This window comes from Hypanus sabinus, chromosome 7, assembly GCF_030144855.1.
Source record: "Hypanus sabinus isolate sHypSab1 chromosome 7, sHypSab1.hap1, whole genome shotgun sequence".
Classification (NCBI taxonomy): Eukaryota; Metazoa; Chordata; class Chondrichthyes; order Myliobatiformes; family Dasyatidae; genus Hypanus; species Hypanus sabinus.
Window position 1 is genome coordinate 154,015,854 of NC_082712.1, and position 27,521 is coordinate 154,043,374.

At 38.1% G+C, this 27,521-nt stretch overlaps 1 protein-coding gene and 1 long non-coding RNA gene across 2 annotated transcripts in view; one reads left to right on the top strand and one right to left on the bottom strand.

Moving 5' to 3' along the window:
• The first annotated feature begins 3,843 nt into the window (after positions 1 to 3,843).
• Positions 3,844 to 27,521, top strand: part of api5 (apoptosis inhibitor 5) — a 36,977-nt gene continuing 13,299 nt past the window's right edge. The window contains exons 1-10 of the mRNA XM_059975972.1: positions 3,844 to 4,010; positions 12,657 to 12,818; positions 13,724 to 13,817; positions 19,729 to 19,794; positions 20,962 to 21,113; positions 22,501 to 22,707; positions 24,157 to 24,261; positions 25,043 to 25,132; positions 25,868 to 26,049; positions 27,049 to 27,142. Coding sequence (XP_059831955.1) covers positions 3,942 to 4,010; positions 12,657 to 12,818; positions 13,724 to 13,817; positions 19,729 to 19,794; positions 20,962 to 21,113; positions 22,501 to 22,707; positions 24,157 to 24,261; positions 25,043 to 25,132; positions 25,868 to 26,049; positions 27,049 to 27,142 — 1,221 coding nt within the window. The 5' untranslated portion in view covers positions 3,844 to 3,941. The remainder of the gene's footprint in view (positions 4,011 to 12,656; positions 12,819 to 13,723; positions 13,818 to 19,728; positions 19,795 to 20,961; positions 21,114 to 22,500; positions 22,708 to 24,156; positions 24,262 to 25,042; positions 25,133 to 25,867; positions 26,050 to 27,048; positions 27,143 to 27,521) is intronic.
• LOC132397326 (uncharacterized) overlaps positions 8,882 to 27,521 on the bottom strand; it is a 29,783-nt gene continuing 11,143 nt past the window's right edge. The window contains exon 3 of the long non-coding RNA XR_009513338.1: positions 8,882 to 8,999. This is a non-coding gene — a long non-coding RNA (uncharacterized LOC132397326). The remainder of the gene's footprint in view (positions 9,000 to 27,521) is intronic.

Below are 27,521 nucleotides of genomic sequence, written 5' to 3' on the forward strand. Positions count from 1 at the left end.
TCGATGCACAACAGAAATGCGGGAAAAACACAAATCATGTGAACAATGGGAGCAAACAACAACATTCTGAAACAAATTGAGTCCTCAGATCCAAAACTCGGAGCAGCCCAGAGTAGGCCCAAAGCCTCACTTATATGTCTACAAGTACATTTTGTAGATTTGGTATTTCAGTCATCATGTCAACCATTCTTAGACTACTGTTCACATACATGATGATTTAATCTTGACGTGCATATGAGGACCAGCATCTATCTGATCTATGCTGTTATCAAGTATTAGAGACGTCTGCAGCCCAGATTCAATTTAGTCATGGACAAATGTTGCCTAAGAAGCATTCATCTTCTGTACAGAAGGTCAATAGAATTCTATTGAATAGTCAATAAAAATTCTGAACTATTGCAACCAAATAGCTATATCATAAATACGCCCAGAGCTGGAAGGAGATTTCTCTGGTAGATATACATACTGCAAGGGATCAAAGGATATCAGGTGTTACCATGACTGACAAACACTACTTGAGTAAATATAAAGAATTCTACCCTGTTTTGTGTTTGTAATTTATCTTTTGATGCTACTTCCATGTGGTTATAGATTAAGCCATTTCATATTAATGCTGCAGTAAAGGTGGACTGGTAGCCATTCATATTGTCATAGGATGCTCCAGAGCCAGAAGTTATGCAGAAACAATAACACTGACAGATAACATTAAGCTCTGGGAGCAGAAGAGAAAGACCCCAGCAAATGATAGGTTAAGATCTTATCGACAGATTACAGAGTGTTCACCAACAAGGCAAGAAAAATAAAATTAAAAGGAACAATTTATGAGTTGTCCTTTATAGAGTTAGGATAAAAGGATTATTTGTAGCTTATAGATACCCCTAGCTGTCCTGTGGAAATAATACTGCATACATCACATTGCAGCAACAGTGATTGATGTTGTTCAAGTGCAGGGATCTGAATTTGATCCTGATCTTGGGTGCTGGTTGTCTGGAGTATGTATACTTTTTCCCTATACTCCAGTACTCCGGTTTCTTCCTATATCACATTAATTCATTGCTTAATTGGTTACCATATATTAACTCTAATTACCTCTTGGGAATACACACAAAACTGCTGAATCTGTATTGTCCTGGTGCGTGGTTTGAAACTGAAGCACAGCCAACTCCTCCCCTCCCAAACACAAAATGCTACACAATATGTTGAATTCCTCATAACGTTATTTTCCAGGCTACTTTCTGTCACTTTCTTAAATACTTTCTCCTTCTTCAATTGGCAGAACTCATTCCAGAACCTACAGAAATGGGAAAGGTGACAACTAATTTTTTGACCGATTTTTATTGCATTTAGTGGGGTCATCGGGTCCTTGGGATTTATCTGTTTTCAGTGTTCTCAACTTCTCTCCTATCTTTTTAATTAATACTAGTGACCTCATTCTCGTTATACCCATGGTTCATCTGTATTACTAAGTTTTTGCAGTGTAAACAAGATAAGTATTTATTTATTTCAGAGCCAGAGACTGGTTTTGTGTCACTGGCACATGGTCATGAGATTTGTTTATTTGTCTAATTAGCTCTTGGGGATACATAATCTGGATCAGCCAGATGGGATCCGAAATGCATTGTCTAGTGCAGGTTTTCTCAAACAGAGTTCCGCGAGAGATTGTAATTAAAAAATTAAACATTGTTTTTTGAGCTTAGGGTAACGCACGATGACAATGCTTGCAGTGGGGAACAGTGACCAAGCAGCACTCCCATTAGCAATCTCATTAAAGGTCTCTCAGCCCTGTATGGCAGTGTGGAGTTGGACTGTACTAATTTGGGTGAGTCCATTCTCATTTTCTGACGTGAGATAGAGGAGGTCATTGATAATTGGTGAGTGCGTTTTTGCATGGAAGGGAAGATGGTAGGCTGATAATTGTTGAGTGCTGTGTTCCACAGCAGAGAGGACTGTAGTCTGGTAATTTGTGACCGCTGTATTGCACAGAACGAAGGACTGTAGGCTGGTAATTGGTAAGCGCTGTACTGCACAGAGGAGAGGACTGTAGGCTGATATTTGGTGAGCACTGTATTGCATGGAGGGGAGGACGGTAGCTTGATGAGGAGCACAAAGTGCGTTTTCCATGCATTGAATGGACTCATTCAACGTCAGCCTCTCCCTCCCGAATTCCCCCCCCCCCCAACTTCCGCTGACTGACTTTTGGGAGTGGACATACTACCAGTATAGTAGAAAACTGAAGGCACATTTTCATTCTAAAGACGGTCCAGTGTGGCGATTTTTGAAGGGGAGGTGTGAGATGGAAGAGGAGGATTCTGGGCCTAGGCCTACGGATAATTCTGATAAAGGTAATGATGAAAAATTACAATCTTCTGGGTCATTTCACTGCACCAGTGCAACAACAGACACAAAAAAAAGTCCATCTTTACAATGAAATTATCGATTTACAGGGACCGGTGATTCAAGTTGTCCGATTCCATTCTGCCTAGTCTGTGCCAAACAGCTTACAAATACAGCAATGGCTCCGGCAACATTGAGAAGACACTGAACTACAAACCACAGACATGTGACACTTAAGTGCTGATTATTTTAAACAGTTATTGGAATCTCAAAACAAACAGATTAAAACATTTGAAAGTATTGTCACAGTCAGTAAAAAGACTCAGGAAGCAACTTATTTTGTTGCTTTAAGACCAGTTCACTAGAGAATGTTTAAAAAACTGAAAACCTGGAAAAAGGGCACACCAATATCCTGCTACGTGCAGAAATCTGGTGGCTTAGCAAAGGAAGAATTCTCAACAAGGTGTTTGAGCTGAAAGGTGAATTGCAGGAGTACTTTCAAGAAAATAGTAGGCCAGATTTTGCTGAGTGCTTTGAAGATGAAGAATGGCTGCAGAACTAGCCTACTTGGCAGACATTTCCATCATATGAACCAGTTGAACAAGTTTCTGCAAGGCCCTGGAGAAAATGTTTTGACTTCAAGTGACAAGATTCTTGGATTTAAAAGGAAACTGAATCTTTGGAAAAATCATGTTACAAAAGGAAATCCTGAAATACTACTACTTGAGCTTGAGAGCAAGGAAGGATATCATCAAGTTTCAAGTCTTATTGAAAACCACCTGGAAGAACTGCAGAACAAAATTCAACTGTATTTTTCCTCCCTTTCAACACAAGTTGGGTGAGGGACCCTTTCTTTGAATCTCTGCTCAGCCTAAGAACTTGACTTCGAGAGAAGAGGAAGAACTTTCTGAGCTTCACTCTGATCAGACACTCAAGCTGCGATTTACTTACCTGGCCCAGGATAAGTTCAGGATTTCTGTGAAAGAAGAATATCCTGCAATTCATAGGAAAGCAATGAACATTTTGCTGCAGTTTTCTACCTCTTACATGTGTGAGCAAGCTTTTTTATTTAACAAGCATCAAGGGCAAGAATAGAGTTGTCTCGTTTCATTTGAAGGTGAATCCATGTGCTTATCTCAAGTTCGACCCAGAATTGAGAAATGTATTATGTTTGCTTTATGAGTTTTTTAAATTTATGAAAGGTTAAAAAGATTAATTTCAAGAAAGGTAAGCTAAAATCCATTCTCTACTCAAAACAGCATTGTCAATTATTTTTGGATTATTATATCTACAACTATATCTGTTATATCTCACGTTAACGTACCGTGAGATGTTCCCTGACACCTGACAGTTGTGTCAAGGGTTTGAAAGGCTTAGCCCCGCGTATGGATACAGGACACGTTGCACGGACAGCAGCGCTTCTCGTCTTTTGTCCTCCGGGCAGTAGCTGGCGCTGCTGAGTGAGAGTCGCGATCCCGCTCGTGGTCGTTATCGCGAGGCTTCGTGGTGATTGACGTGACGGTGGAGAGCGGTGCTGTGCCAGTGACCCGGGAACGCGAGAGCCCGTATTCGGTGTCACAGCAGCGGGGACTCGTCCTTGACAGAAAATGACGACGGTGGAGGAGCTGTACCGTAACTACGGGATACTGGCGGACGCCACGGACAACGTGGGCCAAGTGAGTATGGCAGGGAGGGAGGAGGAAAGCGGCAGGCCCTGAGCGCGCCTCGGCCGCGCAGGCTTCCCGGGGAGGAGGAGCCGGCTGAGCTTCCCACTGTCTTAAACAAAGCGGAAAAGATCCGTGCCCGGCTGGTCGGGTTGTAGGCGACAGCTGCTGCCCTGTGCAGGTGCTGTTCCCTGGACCTAACCCTTCCCCGCCTGTGATTTGGTAGACTGAGGTTTGAGATCGGGGTGCGCTACTACTTGCCTGCAGAATTGTTGTTCATTGTAGTACCACATGGTTGGTCGCAATAGTAATTTCAATATGAGTGAGATAGTGTAATTTAATACATTGTAAGTCCTGTTTGTGTGCGACTTGGGATACATAGCCAACAATTTTACAGATCCGGTATGTTAGTTCAAAGTGCGACAGTCAATCATGTAATGGATTTTGCTTTTAAGTGTTTGTCCACCAGGAGAAGAAAGGGAGTAAACAGGCAGTGCAGGGTTCCCCTGTGGCTATTCCCTGAACAAGCATCTATCTTTGGAGATCCGTGGGGGGAAAAGAACTGAGCTATCGGGATACAACAGCAGCAGCCAGGCCAGTGGCATTTTGGTCGACTCCGAGGCTCAGCAAAGCGAAAGTGATTAAAGACTTGGTGGTGAGGGCGATGAACCACAGTTTCTGTGGCTGTGAAAGAGATGCCAGGATGGTGTCGCAGATGCTAGGATCCAGGATCGGTCAGAGATGGGTAGAAAGGGGGTTCACTTTGAAAAGGGATTAGCCAACAATTGGTGAATCTGTGGATTTCATTGCTACAGACGGCTTTGGAGGCCAGGTCATGAGTTGTTAGGTTCATGATTAGTTAGGGTGACAAAAGTTATGGGAGAAGGCAAGAGAATGGGGTTGAGAGGGGTAATAATCATTCATAATGGAATGGCAGTGCAGACTCAATGGGTTAAGTGGCCTAATTCTGGTGCTATGTCTTGTGGTTTTCACCCATTTCGTGGAACATCATTGACAGCTATTATTTAATTAAGAACAGGTGGAAACCATTTTGTTACTTAAACCCATTCTGTCATTCCATAAGTTTATAGACAATTCCTTTGTAAACTCTATACTTTCCTGCTCTCTCTGTGTGATTTCCCTGTTGTTAAAATATCTTTTATTCTGTACCATTAACGTATGGAAAATACAAATGATTTGCAATCCTGCGAATATAAGTTCCTCTTTATCTCTGTCTGACGTGTTTGGCCATATATACTGAAAATCTGCCCGTTTGTTTTGGGTTCTGCCACTAGAGGAACATTTGGCACCCATCTTGTCAATGCCACTCGGAATCTTATGCTTTAGGAATATCATCTCATTCTAAACTCTAATGACAATAGGTTCAACTTTCCTTTATATGACAGCCCCGGCTGTCATATAAAACCAACGTAATGAACCTCCTCTGCACTGCTTTCAATTCAAGATGTCTTTCCTTAAATATGGAGATTAAGGGTAAACATGGTATTCCAAAGGCAGGTAGCTCTGTAAAATTGTATCAGAGCTTTCTAAGTGTTATATTCTGTAGTTTGTTAAACACAATTGTCTTTTTGTAAAAGCACATTGACATGGTTGTACTTGATTTTTTTTTAAAGTGTCCTGCTATTAGTTCTTTGATAATAAGGGTCTATTCTTTCTGTACTTATTCTACTCTTGATCTGAATCAAGTGCCTGAAAGTGGCTTTATTGGAGAAGCCATGCAGAGATTTTGTTTGCTTATATATATAGTACATAGGTGATTTCTATCTTACTCACATAAAAATCATGCACAGGAACAAAAGAAATAGAAGCAAGATTTGGTCAAAAGGCTCTGCTTCTGCTGTTCAGCAAGATCCCAGCTACCTTGGCATAAATTCTCTGCACTAACCTCTCATTATTTTATTCCCTTACAGGTATTTGCTTTCTGTATGTAAGCAGATTGCTTAATTGTAGGTTATCATCCTAGTTATATATCTCTTCAACCCTTTTCTCTTTCATTTATGTATCTTGCCTAATCTCTAATATTGCCAGATACTGCCTCAACCATGATGCAGATTGGAGTTTAACAATCTAACAGATAAATATAAGGATAATTGCCCTATTCTAGCTACCTCTTATTTTGTGTCTATGGCTTTGCGCTGAGATGTCAAGCAGCTTGATCGCATTTAGGCTCTTTGACAGGCAGAAATGATCCTTGTCCTTAATGCTTCTGAGACTGATTGCTTATAACAGGCATCTCAAGGCACTGGAAAAGTGCTGTCTTGACTATTAAGAGTGGTCCAGAACTGTTCTGGGTCAAACTACTTGAGAATTATTAGAGCTGCACCATCCAGGCAGATGTTCATCATGTGTCTGACTTGTGTGTCATAAGGTGGAATAGCCTGGGTTTTCAGGAGGTGAATCAGTGGCCACAGGGTACCCAGTTCTGTCTTCTGTATTGTCACAATATTTACACTGCTCCTCTCGTGATAACTTGCAGGATGTTGCTGATACAGGCTTAGTAATGGTGATGCTATTGAAGATCAAGTTTAGGAGCCAGGACTTTTTTGGAAATGGACATTCCCTGGCACAACTTCTTCCACTCCACCATCAAATTTCTTAATGAACCAATGAACACTACCTCACTAATACTCCTGTACTATTTTTTGAAGGTTCATTGATTAAGTATCCATATACAATCCTGAGATTGTTCTTCTCCAAATAGCCACGAAACAAAGAAGGAACATGAAAGTCATTCGGAGAGAGACATCAAACTCACCCCCTGAACAAAAAAGTGTGGCATCCCAATCATCAACCCCCAAACCACACCTCCCCTCCCCCTCACAAAATGGAACAAGAGCATCAACCCCCACACAAAAACTAACAGAACACAACAAGAACATTCAACTTCCTCTCGCACAACAAAACGGAAAAGGATCGGACAAATTTTTTTAAAAAAACAATTTAAAAGCAATGTCTGAAAACACAATCCATAAGCACAGTAGTCCAATCCATAAACACAGAACCACAATATTCATAGATAGAGAGAGCCATCACACAAGGCAGAGGCCTACCCGCCTGCCGCAGCGAGCCACACAGCATTAGGCCACTCACAGACAAGGCAGGCAGTTGGTGCTGAACTCTCGCTTGCCTTCCGCATTCACTTCAATATCTCAAACTTCCTCGATGCTTTAATTGGTGATTAATGGACACTTTAATTGGTGAAATAGAGTCAAACATAGTCTGGTCTTTAAGTTTCTTTACATTGAGGCCATCTGAGTAGGTGATTGCTCACCGGAATCTTCTCGATACAGCAAAGCACTGGATTGCTCAGTCAATCCCCAAACAGTAAATTGCAGGTTCCAGAAATACATTTAAGATGAAAAACAGACATAAAAGAAGCAAAACAGACATTTCTGTAGACTATCTGGAGGATGTCAGCCAGAAGTTTCTTTCTAACTTACAGTAATTATTTTTTCTTTGCACTGTACCGTTGCCAGAAAACAACATATTTTCCAGGAGCAGAGTAGTGCAGTTGTGATGGCTGAAGCTTTAAAATGGACTGAGGAGTCTGGACTATATACAGATATATTTTGTTGTGTTTATAGTAATATTCTATGTGTGCTAGTACCTGTGAGGACTGGACCTCAAAGCCACAGATTAGCGCAGCGAGAGCCAGGTGTCGGGGCGAGGACAGGGCTTGAAGCCACGTGTCACCTTGTGGACTTTGGGGGACAGTCGACAGATGGTATCGGTGGACAGGGGTGGGGTGTTTCTGGACTGTATGTATGGTTGGTAATTTGACTTTGCAGCTTGACCCTGCAGTACCGCTGTCTTGTTTGTCTATTCATGAATATTCATATATGGTTAAAATACAATTAAACTTGAATATTTCATGATATGTTGGTGATGATGTGCCTGATCCTGATGTTACTTGCTATTATTGGCCTGTGTCTGAAAATTGTCAAAGCCTTGCTGGAAGGAGGGATGGGCTGTTTCATTGGCTGAGGAGTTGTGAATGGAACTGAACACTGCAGTCATCACACTTCCAATCCTCTTAGGGAAGACTCTGAAGACTCACAGTCAGCGACTCAGAAACAGCTTCTGCTCCACCATCAGATCTCTGAACAGTCCAGGAACGCTACCTCCTTATTTTTTTCTGCACTATTTATTTAGTTTGCAATTTAAAGTAATTTTATATATAAGACAGTGATAAGATTTCTGCTGGGAAGAAGGCTGTTGATGAAGCAGCTCAAGCTGATTTAAATCTTAGACGACGCTTTTTGCAACTTTAGCAGAGATGCCATGGTAGTGTAGCAGCATAATGCTATTACAGCTCCGGGCATCAAAGTTCAATCATGACGTCCTCTGTAAGCAGTTTTCACGTCCTTCCTGTGGAATCCATGGATTTCCTTTGAGTATGCCGATTTCCTCCCGGAGTCCAGAGTTGTACTGGTTAGTAGGTTAATTGATCGTTTAAATTGTCCAGTGAATGAGTTAGGGTTAAAATGGATTGCTGGCAACATGGCTCAAAAGCTCAGAAGGGCATATTATGCATGATATCTCTAAATAATATTAAATAAAATAGATGCCCTGGATCTGGGTTTATTTACCTCTGACAATCTCTGGTAATAATTTGTGCAAATTAGGATTCCAACCAGTGATGCCCATTGATTCCAGTTTTCCAGGGCATTCTCACCTCACTTCCAGAATACAGTCCATGTTTGAACTAAGGCTGTGTCCACACTACATCAGATAAATCCATAACCAAAGCTTTTTCTCTTCGTTTTTACCCTCTGTCCACACTAAAAAGTCATTTTCATCCCCAGAATCTGGAATCTGGAGAATCTGGAGAAGCACTCTCCAGGGTGTGTAATTTTGAAAACGCCGGATTGGCTGGAGCAGTGTGGACAGGGTAACCAGAGAAATCTGTAAAGGCTGTCATGACGTGCCGGATCAGATGATGACGGCAGCGTGCCATTTCATTGTTTTCTTGAATGTAACCTAACAATTTCAGAACAGACAGTAATGAGACTGAAGCCAGAAGAGTTAAAAATGTACTCACCAAATACTTTGACCCATAACTTACTGAATGAATAAGTATACTCACTTTGCCCTGTTTCCTGTCCTTGCTCGTATGAAGGTGGTTTACCTATTTATGCAAGTACTTCTCTGACAATAGGTGTGTAACAGCCTTATGTAACATTGCATGGAAATACAAGATAATACTGATGCAGACATGTTTTACACATTTAACAAGGGGTTTTATTAATGCAACAGAGTTTGTCAGTTTTTTAATGTTTGTCATCAGCCAGGTCATACTGTCCATAAATTCCCAGTCAGTTGCCTCCATATGCTCCAGTATATTTATTTTTACTTTTAATTTCTCCTGCGTGAGAGCCAACAGCTGTCCGTCATTTAAGTTTTTCTAGTCTGTAACTGAACAAATGCGCACCAAGTCCTTCACGGCGAGATTCGACACCAAACATTTTGCTTGTTTTCAGTAGATGTGTCCTGCGCATGCTTAGTAGGAGGAGATTCGCCAAAATATCTGCTTTAATGTGGACAGAGATATTTTTAAAAACGCCTAGTGTGGACGCCTATTGTTGCCTCCATATGCTCCAGTATTTGTTTTTTTTACTTCTAAGTCCTCCTGCGCGAGGGCCAACAGCTGTCTGTCTTATAAGTTTTTCTAGTCTGTAACTGGACAAACGCGCAGCAAGTCTTTCACGGTGAGATTTGACACCAAATGTCACTTGTTATCGGTGGATGTGTCCTGTGCATGCCCATTAGGAGGAGATTCGCTGAAATCTCCATTTCAATGTGGACACAGGTATTTTCAAAACACCCTTAGTGTGGATGCCTACCGTTTTTACACAAAACCGTCGTTTCCAAAATTATCTGGTCTAGTGTGGACGTAGTCTGGAGCTAAATGTTCCTGATAAAACCTAACTGTGCATTACTGAGTAGGTAATTGTTAAGTAAAAGCCACTTGATTGCTCTCTTAATGGCAGCTTTGATCACTTTGTTTATAGTGAATAGACTGAGTGATAATTAGCCATCCTGGATCTTGTTACCAGGACATACTGAAGTAATTTTCCGCATTGCTGGATAAATGCTAGTGTTGTAATTGTACTGGAACTAGTTTGGCTGGAAGCGCAGATAATTCTGGAGTACAGAACTTCAGTAGTAAAGTTGGCATATTGTCTAGTTTTTACTGTATCCTATGCTTTCAGCCATTTTGCACTTTCATGTGAAGTTAATTGAACTGCATGGAAACAAATTTCTCTAATGCTGGAGACAAGCTAACATATTTGACACTCTTGGCTAAATGTGGTTGCAAATGCTTTGTTGTTTTAGTACTACATGCTATGCTGAATTATTGTTAATGATGGGAATGTTCCTGGAGCCTCCTGTAGTTTCTTCATCATGTCATTCGTCACTAGATGCCATAGGATTGCAGAGCTATGATCTGATCCATTGTGAAATTGTTTAGATCTGTTTATTGCTTCTTGTTTACTGTTGTGTATGCAACTGATTCTGCACTGCACTTTCAGTAGGACTGTAACTCATCATTTTTACCTGTGCCCAGTGTTGCTTCTAGCCTGTCTTTCTACATTCCTTATTTAAACGCAGTTGATTTTCATGGTGCTGATGAATCTAAGCATTTGACAAGATCCTGGTCTGTTGAATTATTCACTCCAAAAGTTTTGGGCTGACAGATTATTTCTATCCTATTTAGCATGTTTGTAATGCTATATAACACAATGGAGTTACTTCTATATTCAAACACAGCTTTGTCTTCACATACCAGCAAATTTCTACACATTTACAGTGGGGAGCATTCTGACTGGTTGCATCACAGGTACAGGCTTCCCCACCATCGATAACATCTTCGAGAAGGACTCTCACCATCTGAGTCATGCCCTCCCATTACTACCATCTGGGAGGATGTACAGGTGACCGAAGTCCATGCTCCACATTTTCAGAACAGTTTCTTCTCTGCCATCAGATTTCACTTTACTCCTCTCACTATTTCTTTTGTTGTATTATTGTAACGTAATAATTTGTTATAAATTACAATATTGCTGCCACAAAACCTAATCCATCAACAGATGGATGAAAGTAGATGGTACTTGGGAGGCAGCTCCATGCACATATTTGATCTAATGCCATGAGACCTCATGGAGTCTGGAGCCAGTGTGACAGACTCCAAGTTCTACTCAACATCTACTTGTTTACCATTATGCTTGGTGGATCCATCCTATTAGTGAGAGGAAAAAGTACTCAATAATTACAGTGATGGAGTCTAACATGATGTCTGTAAGGTCTGATTCTGAGAGCAGTTGTTTGATGAGACTTATCTCAATGCATGTACATTCTTTGTAAAGTTGACTACCCTAAGTGCCTAAAGCATTGCCAGGTTTTATACTTTTGCTGTTGACTGTAACAGTAATGGTTGAACTGAATCATCCCATAACCCACTTTAGGCATTTAACTACCAACCACATGAAGAAGGTGTGGGCCAACCTAGATAAAGGTGGTAGATTTCCTTCCCAAAGGATATTAGTGAACTAGATTGGCTTACAAGATAAACTGATTAGTTTTAATGCCATCATTACTAATATTTAGAATTGGGTTTGCCTTTTTTTGCATGTTACAGATTATCTGAATTTAAATTCACTTAATTTAGATGTTTAAAAAAGGTTTTAACAATGAAGAAACTTTTAATAAAGGGGAAGAGCATAATTAGAACAGTCATCTAGAAATCCAATTAGGAATTAAAATTAAAACTCCTTGCCCAGTGCAGATTTAAAAGGCACCTTAATTTTCAAGGGTTTTTAAGAGGCAAGGAAAGTTTGTGATTCAGTAGTAGTTCTTCTATTGCACACATTGGGGGTTGGGAGGGACATCAAGAGTTGAGTGCTTTATGAGTTCGGTCCATGTAGAAAATCTAAAATGATGAAGAATTGTGTGTGGGGAATAGTAAATAATATCAGTTAAATTGAGAGCAAGGGGGAGAATTTAGCTGACAGCAGAGAAGTGGGAAGAGGTGTATAGTAGGTATATGAACTTGAGTGGAAGAGTGAGCAGAAATGTGAATTTAGGACTGGCATGGAGAAATCTTGGAATTGTGGCCTTTTAAGCAAGCAGAGATAGACGTCATTTGCAGAGGCAGCTGACTATGCTTATAATATTGGGAGGTGAAGTCCATGAGCTCCTTATACTTGATGGTTGGGGGGGGGGGGGGGGCGGAAGAAGAAAGCAAATTTTTGCAGTTCCGGAATGCCTCTGGAATAGTAATGGATTTGTCAGGTGAGAGCAGGGTTTAATACTGTCCAGAATAAAGAATGTTCAAAAATTTTCCTCACAAAGCTTGTATTTTTAATAACTTCATGTGTTTGGAAATATCTGATTATATGCTGAAAATATTAAACCTAACAGAGTTATCACTGGAATATCAGTCTAAGATGTTTCCATGACTCTGTAAGATTTCAGGTGTCCAATTCTGTGCCTTCATCTCTAACTCAAGCTTTTACAGCCTTATTATTTTATATGTAAAATGCTTCTCTGGTAGGGAAATTTAGGCAACTGAATTGTATGAATATTTTGTAGGGCTTTGAGTAAATTTTGACTATATATAACTTTTTCCTTTTTCAGTATAAGGATTCGTATCAAGCTATTCTGGATGGTGTGAAAAGTGGTGCAAAGGAGAAAAGATTGGCAGCACAGTTCATTCCAAAGTTCTTCAAACATTTTCCAGAGTTGGCTGATAGTGCTATCAATGCTCAGTTGGATCTCTGTGAAGATGAAGATCTTTCAGTAAGAGTTTATCATTTGTGTCTGTCATAATCTGAAATTTGGTTGTGGGAGGCACAGAGTTTTAAGGTAGAATTCAAAAGGGTTTACACAGGGAGGAAAGAAGGAATTGACTAAGATCATTTTTAATATTTGATTTTGCGTCGTCTACTTGGCAAGGTTTATTTTGTTTCAATACCTTAAATTCCAGTATATTGTTTAATGTAGATAAGGTCATAAAGAGATTTTTTGGCACATTGACCTTCATAAGGCAAAGTTGGAATGCTATGTTGAAGTTGCGTAGGATGTTGGTGTGGCCTAATTTGGAGTATTGTTTGCAGTTCTGGTCACCAGTAAGAATGTAGAGAAAATTTACAAGCATGTTGCCAGGACTTGGCTTGTAGGAAAAACTTGAATAGCTTAAGACTTTATTGGAGCATAGGAGAATGAGGGGACATTTGATAGAATATACAAAATTGAACGATATAGATAAAGGTGAATGTAAGCAGGCTTTTTTCACTGAGGCTGGGTGATAATAGAGCTGTAGCTCATAGGTTAAGAGTTAAAGGTGAAATATTTAAGGGGAATCTTGGGAATTTCTTCACTCATTGTAGTGCAAATTTGAAATGAGCTGCCTGTGGGAGTGGTGGATGAATGTTCAATTTCAACATTTAAGAGAAACTTGGATTATGTACGTGGTTGGGTACGGCAATGATCCATGTGTGGGTTGATGGGATTAGGCGGAATAATCATCTGGTACGGATAAGATGGGCTGAGGTGCTAGTAGTTGTGCTATGTTGTGTTCTGACTCTACGGCTGTTTATATAAAAGGATATTAATGATGAATTATTGTAAGATATTAAAACAAGTAAGAATGAGTGCAACATGTGAATTTATTAAACTTCTAACATTGTACTGAATGTTTTTAGATTCGGCGTCAAGCCATTAAAGAATTGCCTCAGTTTGCAACAGGTGAAAATCTTCCAAGGGTTGCAGATATATTAACACAGCTTTTACAGACTGGTAAGTGGAATATTTTGTCATGAAAGTTTTTTTTAATATAGTCAGTTAAACTTTTATTTTTCCTATGTTGCTGTTCATTTTTTATGTTAATAAGTAAAAATTTCTATAAATGAATTAATATTTAAATTATTTTAGAATTTCACATAAGGAATATCTCATAATAGAATATTATTATTATATTCCACTGTGTTCTCTTTTTTAGGCTATGAAGTTAAGCAAGTTGGATAGAAATTGAAAAACTAATGACTAGCATTAGATTTAACATCTTGCAGGGATTAGCAGGACAGCAATGTTTTAAGTGAACCCATGTCACTGAACTGAGGGATAGAAACAACCTAAAACTTATATCTTGAGGAGTTTGTTTATTAAGGAAATGTGTCTTTTCTGGTTTACTGAATTGTGGCCTTGCAAATGGCTTTTCAACTTTTCTCTGCTGTTTATAGCAGAGTTAGGCCTTGTCTGAGATGGGCCACTGTTCTCCTTGTTGGTGGCCTGATTGGAATAGTGAGGCAAACTAACAATGACAGCAATTAAAACAAAAAGTAGGTAATGCTGATCATGTAAGACATCACTTACAATATGAGAAAATGGTAATATTTTGATTTGAAGACCCTTTGAGCTCAGTTTGTTCTCTTTTCATCAGTGCTGCCTGATATCCAAGTGTTTCCAACATTCAGATCTTATTTCAGATCTCCAGATTACATTTGCATTTTCTGTCACTTATTGCAGAATTTTTGGAATTTAGATAAGGGGAGAGGTTGGATGGGCTGGGCTGGTCTATCCTGGAGTAAAGGAGGATGAGAGGTAACCTGACAGTGTATCAGATATGAGAAGCTTAGTTAGAATATTTTTCCTATCGTAAACAAGAGAGCATAGGTTTAAGGGAAGAGGGATGACTTTTAAAGGACGTTCAGGGCAACGGTTTTTCGCATGGAGAGTTGTTGATGTTTGAAACTCACTGCCAGGGAAACTGTTGGAATCTGATATGGTAATTACATTTAAGAGACGTTTAGGCAGGTACTTGAGTAGGCAAGGAATAGAAAGATGAAATGGCACAGGCAAATGGAAACAAAAATGATAGTATAGATAAGGTGTTCTGTGCTGTACACAAAACAAGACTCTCAACAAAGAAGAAATCTCAGTGTCACTATCAATTAAGGCATTTTTTCAAACAGTAACACAAAATTTATGAACTAAGTTTGTTAGTTTGATAGTTTTCCATACCAGACTTCATAATTACTCAGCATGATTTCATATCTCAGTTTTCAGACCACCTTATCTTCAACAGTTTAATCCCTAGTAGCAAAACAGTGATGAACATTCATAGACATTATTCATAGATCTTTAAAAAAGGTAATTGTTAGAAATAATTTGAAGCTAAGTGCAGCATAACCTTTTATGTTCAGTTAATTAATAATTTGTTGTAATAATTTGGAGGCCATGTGCTAGCATCTGTTGCTGTCCATTCAGAGCAATTTTGAGTTGTATGGTAGTTCAGTGAATCATGTTTGTATTGAAACTCGAAACAACTATAAAAACAAAAATAGTAAAAGGTTCATTGGAATTGATAGTTCCAGAACAAAAAGGAAGGAAGTTTGTAGCACATCGTATTGTACAAAGATTCATCTACTGGAATTTTAATATCAGTACATTATATCTGTTAATTTGATTACTGTTTTCTTAGTATGTGTAGGTTAATTGAAAAGTTAAATAGTCTATTACTGGATCTTACTGCATGTGACAAAGATGTGCTTTTATGGTAATCTTTCAATTGAATAGCTTATTAACTAGTAAAGGGGGCATCAAGACTGAACTGTGGGATAGTAGCCACAATTGACCGGACTAACTTGGGTCAGCAATTAGGATCTTCCTTCTTGGAAAAATACTTCTGTTAATTGAATTTCTTGACTCTACCAAAGTGTAATTTTTCTTACTATTCATAAGTGATGTAGCTTACTAATTTTTTGAATTTGATACAGTCTTTTGTTGGGGAGAGTTTAAACTAATTTGGCAGGGAATGGAATGGTAGGGCCTAGGATGGGGCAGTAGATATATAAGTCAATGGACTGTGTAGTGAGATTGTGAGGAAGGACAGGCAGGCGACAGGGCAAAATTGCAGTCGGGATGTTACTGTAACATGGGGGGGGGGCAAAATTGTAAAGGGTCATAATATAATAGGATGGAAGATGATATATTTGAATACACAGGTATACATGAATAAGGAAGATGATTTTGTACAACAGTTAAAGATTGGCAGGTAAGACATTGGGCATCATTGAGTCTTCACTCGAAGAGGAACATGGTTAGGAACTTAACATCCAAGAATACAAATTGTATCGAAAGGACAGGCAAAAGGGGGTGGGGTTGCTCTGTTGGTTTAAAATGAAATTAAATCCTTTGAGAGAGGTGATAGAGGATCAGAAGGTGTAGAATCCTTGAGGGTAGAGTTAAGTAACTACAAGGGTAGAGAGCCCCTGATGAGAGTTATATACAGGCCACTGAACAATAGCCAGGATGTGGGATATAATTTACAATGGGAGATAGAAAAGGCATGTAATAAGGAAAATGGTACGATAGTCATGGGGATTTCAATATGCAGGTAGATTGGGAAAATCAGTTTGGTGCTGGATCCCAAGAGGGGGTGATTTGTGGAATGATTGTGTGATGACTGTAGAACAGCTTATGGTTGAGCCCACTAGAGGAAAAGCAGTTGTGATTTGTATGTTGTGTAATGAACCAGATTTGATTAAGGAGCTTAAAGTAAAGGAACCCTTGCGAGACAGTGATCATAATATGTTAGAATTCGTACTGCAATTTGAGAAGGAAAAGATAAAACCGGATATATCAGTGTTATGGTGGAATTAAAGGAATTATGGAGGCATGAGAGAAAAGCTGACCAAGGTTGATTGGAAGGGGCACTATCAGGGATGACGGCAGAAGAGCAGTGGCTGGAGTTCCTGGGGGCAATTCGGAAGATGCATGATTGATGCATCCTAAAGCTGATGGAATATTCTAAAGGGAGGATGAGGCAACTGTGGTTGGCAAGAGCAGTCAAAGACAACATAAAAGCAAAAGGGAGGGTGTGTAATGTAACAAATTAGTGGGAAGTTAGAGAATTGGGAAGCTTTTAAAAACAAACAGAAGGCAACTAAAAATGGCATAAGGACAGAAAAGATGAAATATGAAGGTACACTAGCCAAAAGTATAAAAGAAGATGCCTAAAGATTTTTCAGATATATAAAGAGTAAAAAGAGAGGTGAGTGTGCATGTTGGAGTGCTGGGAAGAGACAGGAGAGGTAGTAATGGGAGGGAAAATGGCAGAGCGACTTGGCTATTTTGTCAGTCTTCACTGTGGGAGACACCAGCAGTATACCAGAAATGCGAGAGTGTCAGGGGGCAGAAGTGAGTGTGGTTCTTATTATTAAGGGGAAGGTGCTTGGAAAGCTTAATGGTCCAAATGTAAGTAAGTCACCTGGTTCAGATTGACTGCAGACTAGGGTTCTGAAAAAGGTAGCTGAAGAGATTGTGGAGGCATGAGTAATGAATGGTTCCAGAAGACTGAAAAATTACTAATGTCGCTCCACCCTTTATGAAGGGAGGGAAGCATAAGAAAGGAAATTTAGCCAGATAACTTGACTTTAGTGGTTGAGAAAATGTTGGAGTCCACTATTAAGGATGAATTTTTGGAGTACTTGCAGGCACATAATAAAGTAGGCCAATGTCAGCATGGTTTCCTTAAGGGGAAATCATGCATGACAAATTCCTTGGAATTCTTTGAGGAAATAACTGGCAAGATAGATAAAGGAGAGTCAGAGGGTGTTCATTTGGATTTTCAAAAGGCCTTTGACAAGGTGCAGCACATGAAGCTGCTTAACAAGATGAGAGCCCGTGGTATTTCAGGAAAGATACTGCCATAGATGGAAGCTTGGCTGATTGGCAGGATGCAGTGGAAATAAATTAGTGCATATTCTGGTTGGCTGCCAGTGCCTGGTGGTATTCCAAATGGGGTCGTGTTAGGAACACTTTTTTCACCTTAAATGTCAACTATTTGGATGAGGGAATTGGTGGCTTTGTGGCCAACTTTGCAGGTGATACAAGGATAGATAGAGGGTCTGGTACTGTTGAGGAAGCAGTGAGTCTTCTGAAGAACTTAGATTGGGAGAATGGGCAAAGAAATGCCAGATAGAATAAAGTGTAGGGAAGTGCATCGTCATGCACTTTAGTAGAAGGAATAAAGGCATAGACTATTTTCTGAATAGGGAGAGAATTCAAAAATCAGAGGTGCAAAAGGACTTGGTAGTCCTTGTGTAGGATTCTCTAAACTTTAATTTGCAGGTTGAGTCAGTGGTAATAAAGGAAAATGTAATGTTAACATTCATTTTGGGAGGACTAGAGTATAAGAGCATGGAGGTGATGCTGAGGCTTTGTAAGGCATTGGTCAGACCGCATTTGAGTATTATGAGCAGTTTTGCGCACCTTATTTAAGAAAGGATGTGCTGGCAGTACAGGGGGTCTGAAGGTTTACAGGAATAAAAGGGTTAAAATATAAGGAGCTTTTGATGGCTCTGGGTCTGTACTTGCTGGAATTTAGAAGAAGGATGTGGGAATCTCATTGAAACCTATCGATTATTGAAAGATAGAGGAGATGTGGGGAGGATGTTTCCTATAATGGGTGAGTCTAGAACCAGAGGGCAGAACCTCGGAATAGAGCCATGTCCATTTAGATCAGAGATTAGGAGGAATTTCTTTTGCCAAATGGTGGTGAATCTATGGAATTCATTGCTACAGATGACTGAGGAAGCCAAGTCATTGAGTATATTTAAAGTGGAGGTTGATGGGCTCTTGATTAGTCAGGGTATCAAAGGTTACAGGGAGAGGGCAGGAGAATGGGGTTGCGAGGGATAATAAATCTGCCATGATGGAATGGTAGAGCAGTCTTGATGGGCCGAATGGCCTGATTCTGTTCCTATGACTTATGGTATCCTCTCTCTTTTCATGCCTAGATGATTAAATTGTAATTTTGGAAGTTTTGTTTATTTTTTTATTAACAAGGTTAACCTTTTATTACAAGGTTAGAGCCCAAACAAAAACACTGATTTAGAGATAAGAAGCTGGCATCCACATGTGTTTATCAATTAAGTTTGAGCTTGCTAACGAGAGAAATTTAATCATTTGGATTTTATGAATTGCCATACACCACAGATTATCTTTAATCCTGTGAGTAATTTACCAATTTGTGATGAGTATTTTTGGACACCTTTTATGTCTGAGGAGAGAAGTTAATAGTTGATGAACTGGGCCATTTTATTGCTTTTTCAGTATTCAGAATTGTGGTGCATTCTGGGAATCTGTTTCATTTGTCTTATCCCCCGAGACCACTGGCATCTGTTTGAATAGATGTAATCAATACACTTTCAGATAAATGTTTGAATATGCAGTCAGGCAACACCCATGATACAGAGAAAGGGAGGTGGTTGCATTCCTAGAAAGCCTTATTATTGCGATTTTCTGTAATGCAACATTATACATTCTGTGAATGTGTTAAGAATGCAGGTTGGAAAAATATACTACTTGTGTTTATTTACTTTTTTCTTCGTATAAGGTTCCAGTGGAGCAAATTCTATACCAAATCTCAAATTTTTGGGTAGTGATTTGTGAATTCTGTAATTACAAATTTCCATGACCCAAATGGTCATATTGTGGGCTTCACCGCTCTTTGAAGAATTTTTACAGATTTGATCTTTGCCAAACATTTCAAGTAAATCCGTAACAGCTGAGGTAGTAAAAACTGAGGTGATCTTTCTGGAATATGCTCTTAAGTCATTAATGTAAAGCTAACTGATAACTGCTAAATTTGATTTAGATACATAACCCTACTCTGAATTGAAGTTGTTCCCACTTTTTCTTTCAGATGATAATGCAGAATTTAACTTGGTTAATAATGCATTAATATGTATATTCAAGATTGATGCTAAAGGTAACTACTATTTTGTGGATGTACAAAACATTGTTTTGAAGTATTCTGTAATGAAGCTATTGAAATGTAGTGCTTTTAATTCCGTAAGACTGTTCATTCCAACATACCAACAGTACCGTACAAAGGTCTTAAGCACATATATGTAGCTAGGTTGCCTAAGTATTTGACATTGTACGGTATTTGTCAATGTGGAGCGGAGAATGGATTTATTAATCTGGCAAGAGCAAAGATTGTTGGTAAGGGCAAGGGTGGAGCATTGTGGGAGGGGCGTGGGACAGGTGGCAGAGAGGGAGGGGTCATTTGATTCCAAAGAATTGGCTTATTGATCATTACAGAATGATGGTGCTTCCTGCACGCTCCTCTCTCCCTTTACATTTTCTGAACCATAATTCCCCTCTTCTTGTCCCGTACACACGCTCAGTCCACAATAGAAACTCATATCAGAACCAGGTTTATCAACATTCACATTTGTCATGATTTTTTTTTGTGACAGCAGTGTAAGTGCAATACAAAAAATTATTTCAGTACTGTACAAGTTTTAGCCATGCTAGATATATAAATGTGTCTCTGACTTCTGTGCATCATTGTACATTTCATTTTAAAAGCAAGTTGGAAAAACTATGTAAAATAGTGTATTTTAAGCTCTTAAAATAATGGAAGTTGGAGGATAGTTTGCCATTGTGAAATACCATGAAGTAATATTTTGTTAAATCTTGTAGATTATTTACCTGTAGTGAATACAGGATATCATTTGGAAGTCTTAAGAAAAATAGTGTGACAGTGAAGATGAAGAACCTAGGTATTAATAGAAAGCAATGAATAAAAATGCCAGACCATGGAGAAGGGGAAAAATTATTAAAAATTGTAATAGCTTAACATTTGGAAGTGTGGAGAGAAAATGGTATAATAAGAAATAACATCTTATTTAGACATAACCAATTTGTGGCTATATGTTGAAATTAATTTCTAATTATCATTGTGCAAATTGGAATACAGTAAACTAACTTGAGAATTGTTCATGTCAGATAGACCTGTTTAGAACATTTGCAAATGTAGATCTGAGCTTGTGCTTTTGAGTAAAAGGTATATATTCTGCCTCTTCTTACAAACTTTCATACAATGTGTGCAGATTAAGTTTAAAACTAGATTTCCGTTTTCTTCTGAAAGGAACCTTGGGCGGTCTTTTCACACAGATAATCCAAGGAGAAGATATTGTACGAGAACGTGCCATTAAGTTTCTTTCCACAAAACTGAAGGCTCTACCAGAGGAAGTCATGAACAAGGAAGTAGAAGAATACATTTTTGTTGAATCTAAAAAGGCAAGTGAAATAAAATTATTCTGTAAATCTCTACTTGTTGTATTTAAGTAATTAGCAAGTTTTCTCAGTAATCCATCTTGTATGGGTGGGAATTATTCTTCACCTCCTTCAACGAAGTCCATTGAGTCACAGGAAGAATACCTATGATAACTAGGTGATTTTGAGATTTTGGTTAAATTGAGGCTAGTTATCAAATTTAATTGTAAGTTGCTTACACCGAAGGAAAAAAAGTTAACTCTGCCTCTGGCGTGCAACACCTTGAGAGTAGTCATTTGTGTGCTTCAATAGCTAATCAACAGAGATGCAGAAATGGGCAGAAGACTTATTGTGAAAGAATTTGAGAAATGAATGTCATGGAGTGTTCTTGACTTAAACTATTACTAATTCAATTATAACATAAAATGGAGCATTACATCATAGCATTTCCCACTTCAGCTAAATCCTAATTTTTGCACATAGGAAAGGTTTCTGCTTCAATTCTGACAAGAGCTTGTAAACAAAAGGAACAGCTCTTGGAAATTCCTTGGCTTATACTTCTATTTATGGGTATCTCATTAAATGTATTTCTAAAATTGTAACTCAACTGAATGGATGCCAGCTTGGTAGTTTTTTTCAAGCAAAGACATAATCCAAAATAAATGCTTTCACATTGGTTCACTTCAGCTTGAGATGTATCAACTCAACTGAAACGTCTGCAATAAATTTGAATGATTTTCTAACATTAGAAATACCTGTAGCAGGTGCAGTTAAGCAAAATTTGCACATGCACTTCATTGCTTAACTGCAGATCTATACCTCAAACAGGGTCTTTGGTTTTCTGTGGGTGTATTAGAGAGGCATCATTAACTATAGAACATTTTGTATTATGGAGGGTTTTGGCCCAAAATGTGGACCATTTATTTTCCTCCATAGATGTTGCCTGACTAGCTGAGTTCCTCCAACATTTTGTGTGTGAGTCTAGGGTTCCAATATCGGCACAATCTTTGCTTATTTTCATCACAGCAGGTATTGTTAACCCAGACTGAAAAAGGCTGTGTCTTATTAAACCCATTTCCTTGGGTGCACCATACCTAACTCCAGAACTGTGGCTCTCATGTAGTGTAACCTAAAAATGGCAAAGTTACAAACTAAAGTGTTTTAATTAGGTCATATGCTTATTACATTTTTAAAATGAGCAAAACTTCAAAAAGATAAATATATAATGTTAACTTGAAATATTTTGTGCTTAAGCATTCAAAGGCTAGACGGTTTACATAAAGTAACTTTGTGTACATTTTTAGTTTCTTCCCTTTGCTTCTTCCCATAACCCTACCCTTCCTCAAAGCAAAGGAACAGTGAAGAGACAATTTTTAAGGAGCAGCATTTATTTCAAGTATTTTGTTTTTAGGTACTTGATGATGTTACAGGAGAAGAGTTTGTTTTATTCATGAAAATTCTGTCTAGCCTGAAGAACCTTCAGACAGTAAGTGGTCGACAACAATTAGTCGAGTTGGTGGCTGAACAGGCAGATTTAGAACAAGTGTTTAATCCTGCAGATCCAGATTCTGTGGACAGATTACTACAGTGCACAAGACAGGCTGTTCCTCTTTTCTCAGTAAGTATAGCCTTTGACATAATTCATTATCACCAAACAATATTAATATCTGTCTTGTCCTCTGCAGTGTAACTTTTTGCCAGATTCTGGAAATAATGTTGAACTTTTTTGTCTCTAATAGTTTTTCCAGCATGAAAAAATGGAATGATGTTCACTTCAAATAATAAATATACTGAACATCAGTTAAAACTTGAATTTTCTTTTACTTGACATCTGTTAATGTTAAATTGGAACATTTAAAATATTGACAAGCAATTTAGTTTTCAACGTGTGCATTTAATTAGATTAAATAAAAGAGGTTCAGGAGGTGGAAGATTGTACTCTCCTGCTAGCCTCCATAAGGAGGTCCTGTGACAGAGTGTGGTTATCCTGGGATTGGTAATCAATAGAAAGATGTTCAGGAACTCTGACTTTTTCAACAGGATGTATCGGATTTTCATCTAGAATTTGGATTGATTTTCTTTTTTTTTAGCTACCTCCCCAAAGCTTTAAATGTTTAACTTGAATATTTCATTTTGGTCTTCAAGTGGTAAGACTATTAAGTTGGATAGTGAAATACCATTAAGAAGTTGAAGTGCATATGTATTCAGGAACATCTTTGACAAAAAGTCTAAGTTTGTAAAGTGTGAGGCCAAATGATAATAGAGGATCAGCTGTAAAGGTTTCAGCCACAGATGTAGAGGTGAAAACTGGACAGGTAGTTTGTAGCTTTGAAACTCAGGTTAGCTAGACCACAACAATGTGAAATTTTGGGTTTGGTGAATAGCCTATTGGATTAAAGGGGCTTTAGGCTAGCTTTGGGGCTTTGATGTTTCTATCATTCATTCTATGGGGTTTCATGTTTTATAGATGTCTGAATATAAATTTCAGGTTGCGTACTATATACATACTCTGATATTAAATGAACATTCGAGTGGCAAACTTCTCAATAACAGGATGGTTCTTGCTAGTAGCTGGAGAAATGTGTAGTTTTTCAGGAACTTACTATTGGCACATGCCCAGACAATGGCAGTTACAAAAATCAAGCATTAAAATAGTGAAACATTGTTATGAATTAGAATGTGTATCTGCTCTACACATTGTTTATTGATGCCAAATAATTTACCAAAATTGAAAGGGTTAGATGCCAAGTAGGCAGCAGTAACACCAACGGGACTGGAATACTGAAAACTATATCATCAGTCTTAATATTTCAGGATTAATAACAACTTGATGTTGTGCAATGTATATTTTGGATTTGGGGGTGCTGCGCAACCACATTAACTCTTATCATGTGGTAAGTGTTTCAGTATTACTCTGCTGCCATGATCCTGAGTATGTAGTTCGATGGCAATATTTTGAAGTTAGTGCATATGTTCTAAGTAAATCCTTGAATTAGGTCTAAAAGTGCATACTGTTTCCTAGCAGATTAAAATTAATTTTACCTCTCATGGTGTTATTATCTTTCAGAAAAATGTCCATTCAACCAGGTTCGTCACCTACTTCTGTGAGCAAGTATTACCAAATCTGAGCTCCCTTACTAGTCCAGTAGAAGGACTTGACATTCAGTTAGAGGTAAGATGTGGACCAGCATAATTTGATGATTTGGTTTTAAAATTTGTGCAGTCTTTGTTATTTGAGTCTAAATCTACTTTAAATTATTCTTGTAAACTGACTAAGTCAATAGCAAGAGTTCTAACTAACTTGAGGAATAGGATGCAAGTAGAAGGAACAATTTTGATGCAAGCATTTCAGTTTGGGCATAATACTTGGAAAGCAATGTCCTAAACAGGATAAAGGAAGGGGGCCTGGTTTCAATACATCAGTACAAATAGAAATGCCATTTAATAGAGCCTTATTTTTGTAATGAAAGCAAGCCAGACATTGAAGTTCAGTTCTGGTTAGATAACCTGTAGTGTTGGGTACATTCACCATTATATGCATTTAAAAAGTATATGTAGCAAGAAGTCAGTGGAGATTTACAAGGATGATACCAGAGGTTTGGTGTATCATGAATGCTTGAAGTTAGAATGCTTTGCTCACAAGAAACAGGAATTTCTGAATCAGAATCAAGTTTATTATCACTGACAAATGTCATGAAATTTGTTTTGTGGCAGCAGTACAATGCAGTAGATAAAATGTACTATAAATTATAATAGGAAATATACAAGTAGTGCAAATCTCTGCGTCAAATTTTATTTCTGTACTAGAAGGGAAAAAGTTGTTTCAGCTTGAGGAACCTGGTAAGTTTGTTAACAATTTGTGAACCAGTAAATAGTATATTTAAAGTTAGTTTATTGTCAAATCAATTCTTTAAAACAGCAAGTAAAAATGTAATTCTTTTTTAATTTTGTAGGTTTTAAAGTTACTGGCAGAAATGACACCTTTCTGTGGTGATATGGAAAAGTTAGAAAGTAATTTGAAGCAATTGTTTGAAAAATTACTGGTGAGTATGAAGTCTTATCAGAAAATTATGCCCCTTCCACTGTTCCTTATTCCAATGTAATACTGCATTCTCCACATTACAGCAGTTTAGATAGGAAAAATTTACCCTTATGAAATTCACAGATTACTACCAAAATATCAGATATGAAATTTATTCCTCTGGAATATGTGTGAAGAAAAACTGGTAACCATAAAATGCAAAAGAATCAGCAAATTCACACAAAATCACAATACAGAAAAATGCAAGCCTTTGTAACATGATTGTATTATATACCTTTTAAAGAAACATCTTAATACTCATGATCCAAAAACCAACACTAAATGAATAGTAGCTCAGCCATTTAATCTATTCTTGCCTACTCTTACACCACCTCAAAATTCCACCTGTTTTTTGTGTTGCTGCAGATTCCATTATCTGCAGTTTCATGTCGCCAGTTGTTTATTTTCATTGTTATAATTTCAGAATGTACCTCAAGTTCTTTAAAAATTAAATACCTTGCAAATTGTCAGTATGCAATTCATGGAATCTCACCAAATGTTGATTTGTTGTTTTCTTCTAGGTAGATAATTTTATCTAACACTTTGTTTTAATTTGATGTAATTTACTGGGATTGGCATGATACATAAAGCCTCATCAATGCCTGTAGGTGTAAACGCAGTGCTTGTGTGGATTACAAATGCTCATCTTCAAAAAAATCTGTTCTTGTGACTAAGCTAGCATTTCTGAAATTTCAAGGAATATATGCCATTGCCCCCAGAGGAGGCAGAAAATGGTGAAAATGCAGGCAACGAGGAGCCCAAGCTACAGTTTAGTTATGTTGAATGTCTACTGTTTGGCTTTCATCAGCTTGGAAAGAAACTTCCTGATTTCCTTACAGCAAAACTCAATGCAGAACGACTTAAGGACTTCAAAATCAGGTGTGGTGAATTTTATCTTTTTATACACTGAAATTTGTTTCCACTGTGTTAAACAATAAATCAGTTTTATTGTAAGATTTTGTTGTCATTTCATAGACTATAATTTGAATGAAATAATTAGCTTAAACCACAAAAGAAATCTAATTATATTAAAACATTAAGGAAATAACTGAGATATCTCCATCAAGGGACCAAATAGCTGTCTTCTGGATATTAAAAATGAACTGGTGGCTTCTATGGATCATGTGCATGGTCAGGTATAGAATAGCTTTAAGAACATAAAATGTGAATATTCAGCATGAGGCAGTGGAAACAATAGTGGAACATTTTAGATGACAACCTTCATTAGACCTGTGGGCAGATAGAAAAGACAAGCAGCCAAAGGATTTCAGCCCGAAATGTTGACTGTACTCTTTTCCTATATGTTGCCTGGCTTGAATTTCTCCAGCATTTTGTGTGTGTAGCTCAGATTTCCAGCATCTGCATTTTTCTCATTTTAGATTTTAATTTAAGTGGTTTTGTTCTTGTGAATATGTTAATATCCATGCATCCCACCTATAGAATCAACTGGATTTGTCACATTTGTACCTTTATCTCTGAAATCTAGCTCAAAATATTATTCAGTGTATTTCTCTCTACCATCATAGCAGTAACACTGTTCGTTTTGCTTGGTCCTACTCTTTGAAGCTCCTTTTTTTTACTAACTTTGTTTTCATGCATTGTAGAACACCTTCATTTAATTAATCACTTCTCAGTATTGAGTTGTTAACATGTTTGCACATCTGTTGCAAACTACCTAAGTTCCAGTTGTTGGAGATAAATCCAGTGGCTACAAAACAAGGCTGTTATTTGTTTAATTGCAGCTCAATAACTGTGGGAGGGATAATGTAGTTGCAACACAGAAAAGGCATACGTTTGAACTTGGATCCGAGATCTGAAAAATAAACGTATTGTGTTGCTGTATGTCTTCATGTTTTAACCCTACAACATTCTTTTCAGGTTACAGTACTTTGCTAGAGGCTTGCAAGTTTATATCAGGCAGCTACGACTTGCTTTGCAAGGAAAAACAGGTGAAGCTTTGAAAACAGAGGAGGTAGGTATTCCAGTAATTGGTCTTTTAGCCTTAAATAACAAGGTAGATAGAAACATGTTATGCCATTTAATTGTATATGTTACTAGTATCTCAGAGCAAATACTCTGAAGGTGTTCTATCCATGTATTCCTAGATGTATGTATATGTTGTAATCCTGGAGAACGTTTTATGCTTTTTTTTTAGTGATACAGCGCAGAATAGGCAATTCTGGCCCTTCAAACCACGCCACCCCAGCAACTCCAGAAAATCTGTTTTTAACCTAATCACGGGATAATTTGCAATGACCATTTAAACTATCCAGTACATCTTTGGACCGTGGAAGGAAACCCGAGTGCCCGAGGGAAAACCACACAATCCACAGGGTGGACATTCAGACCCC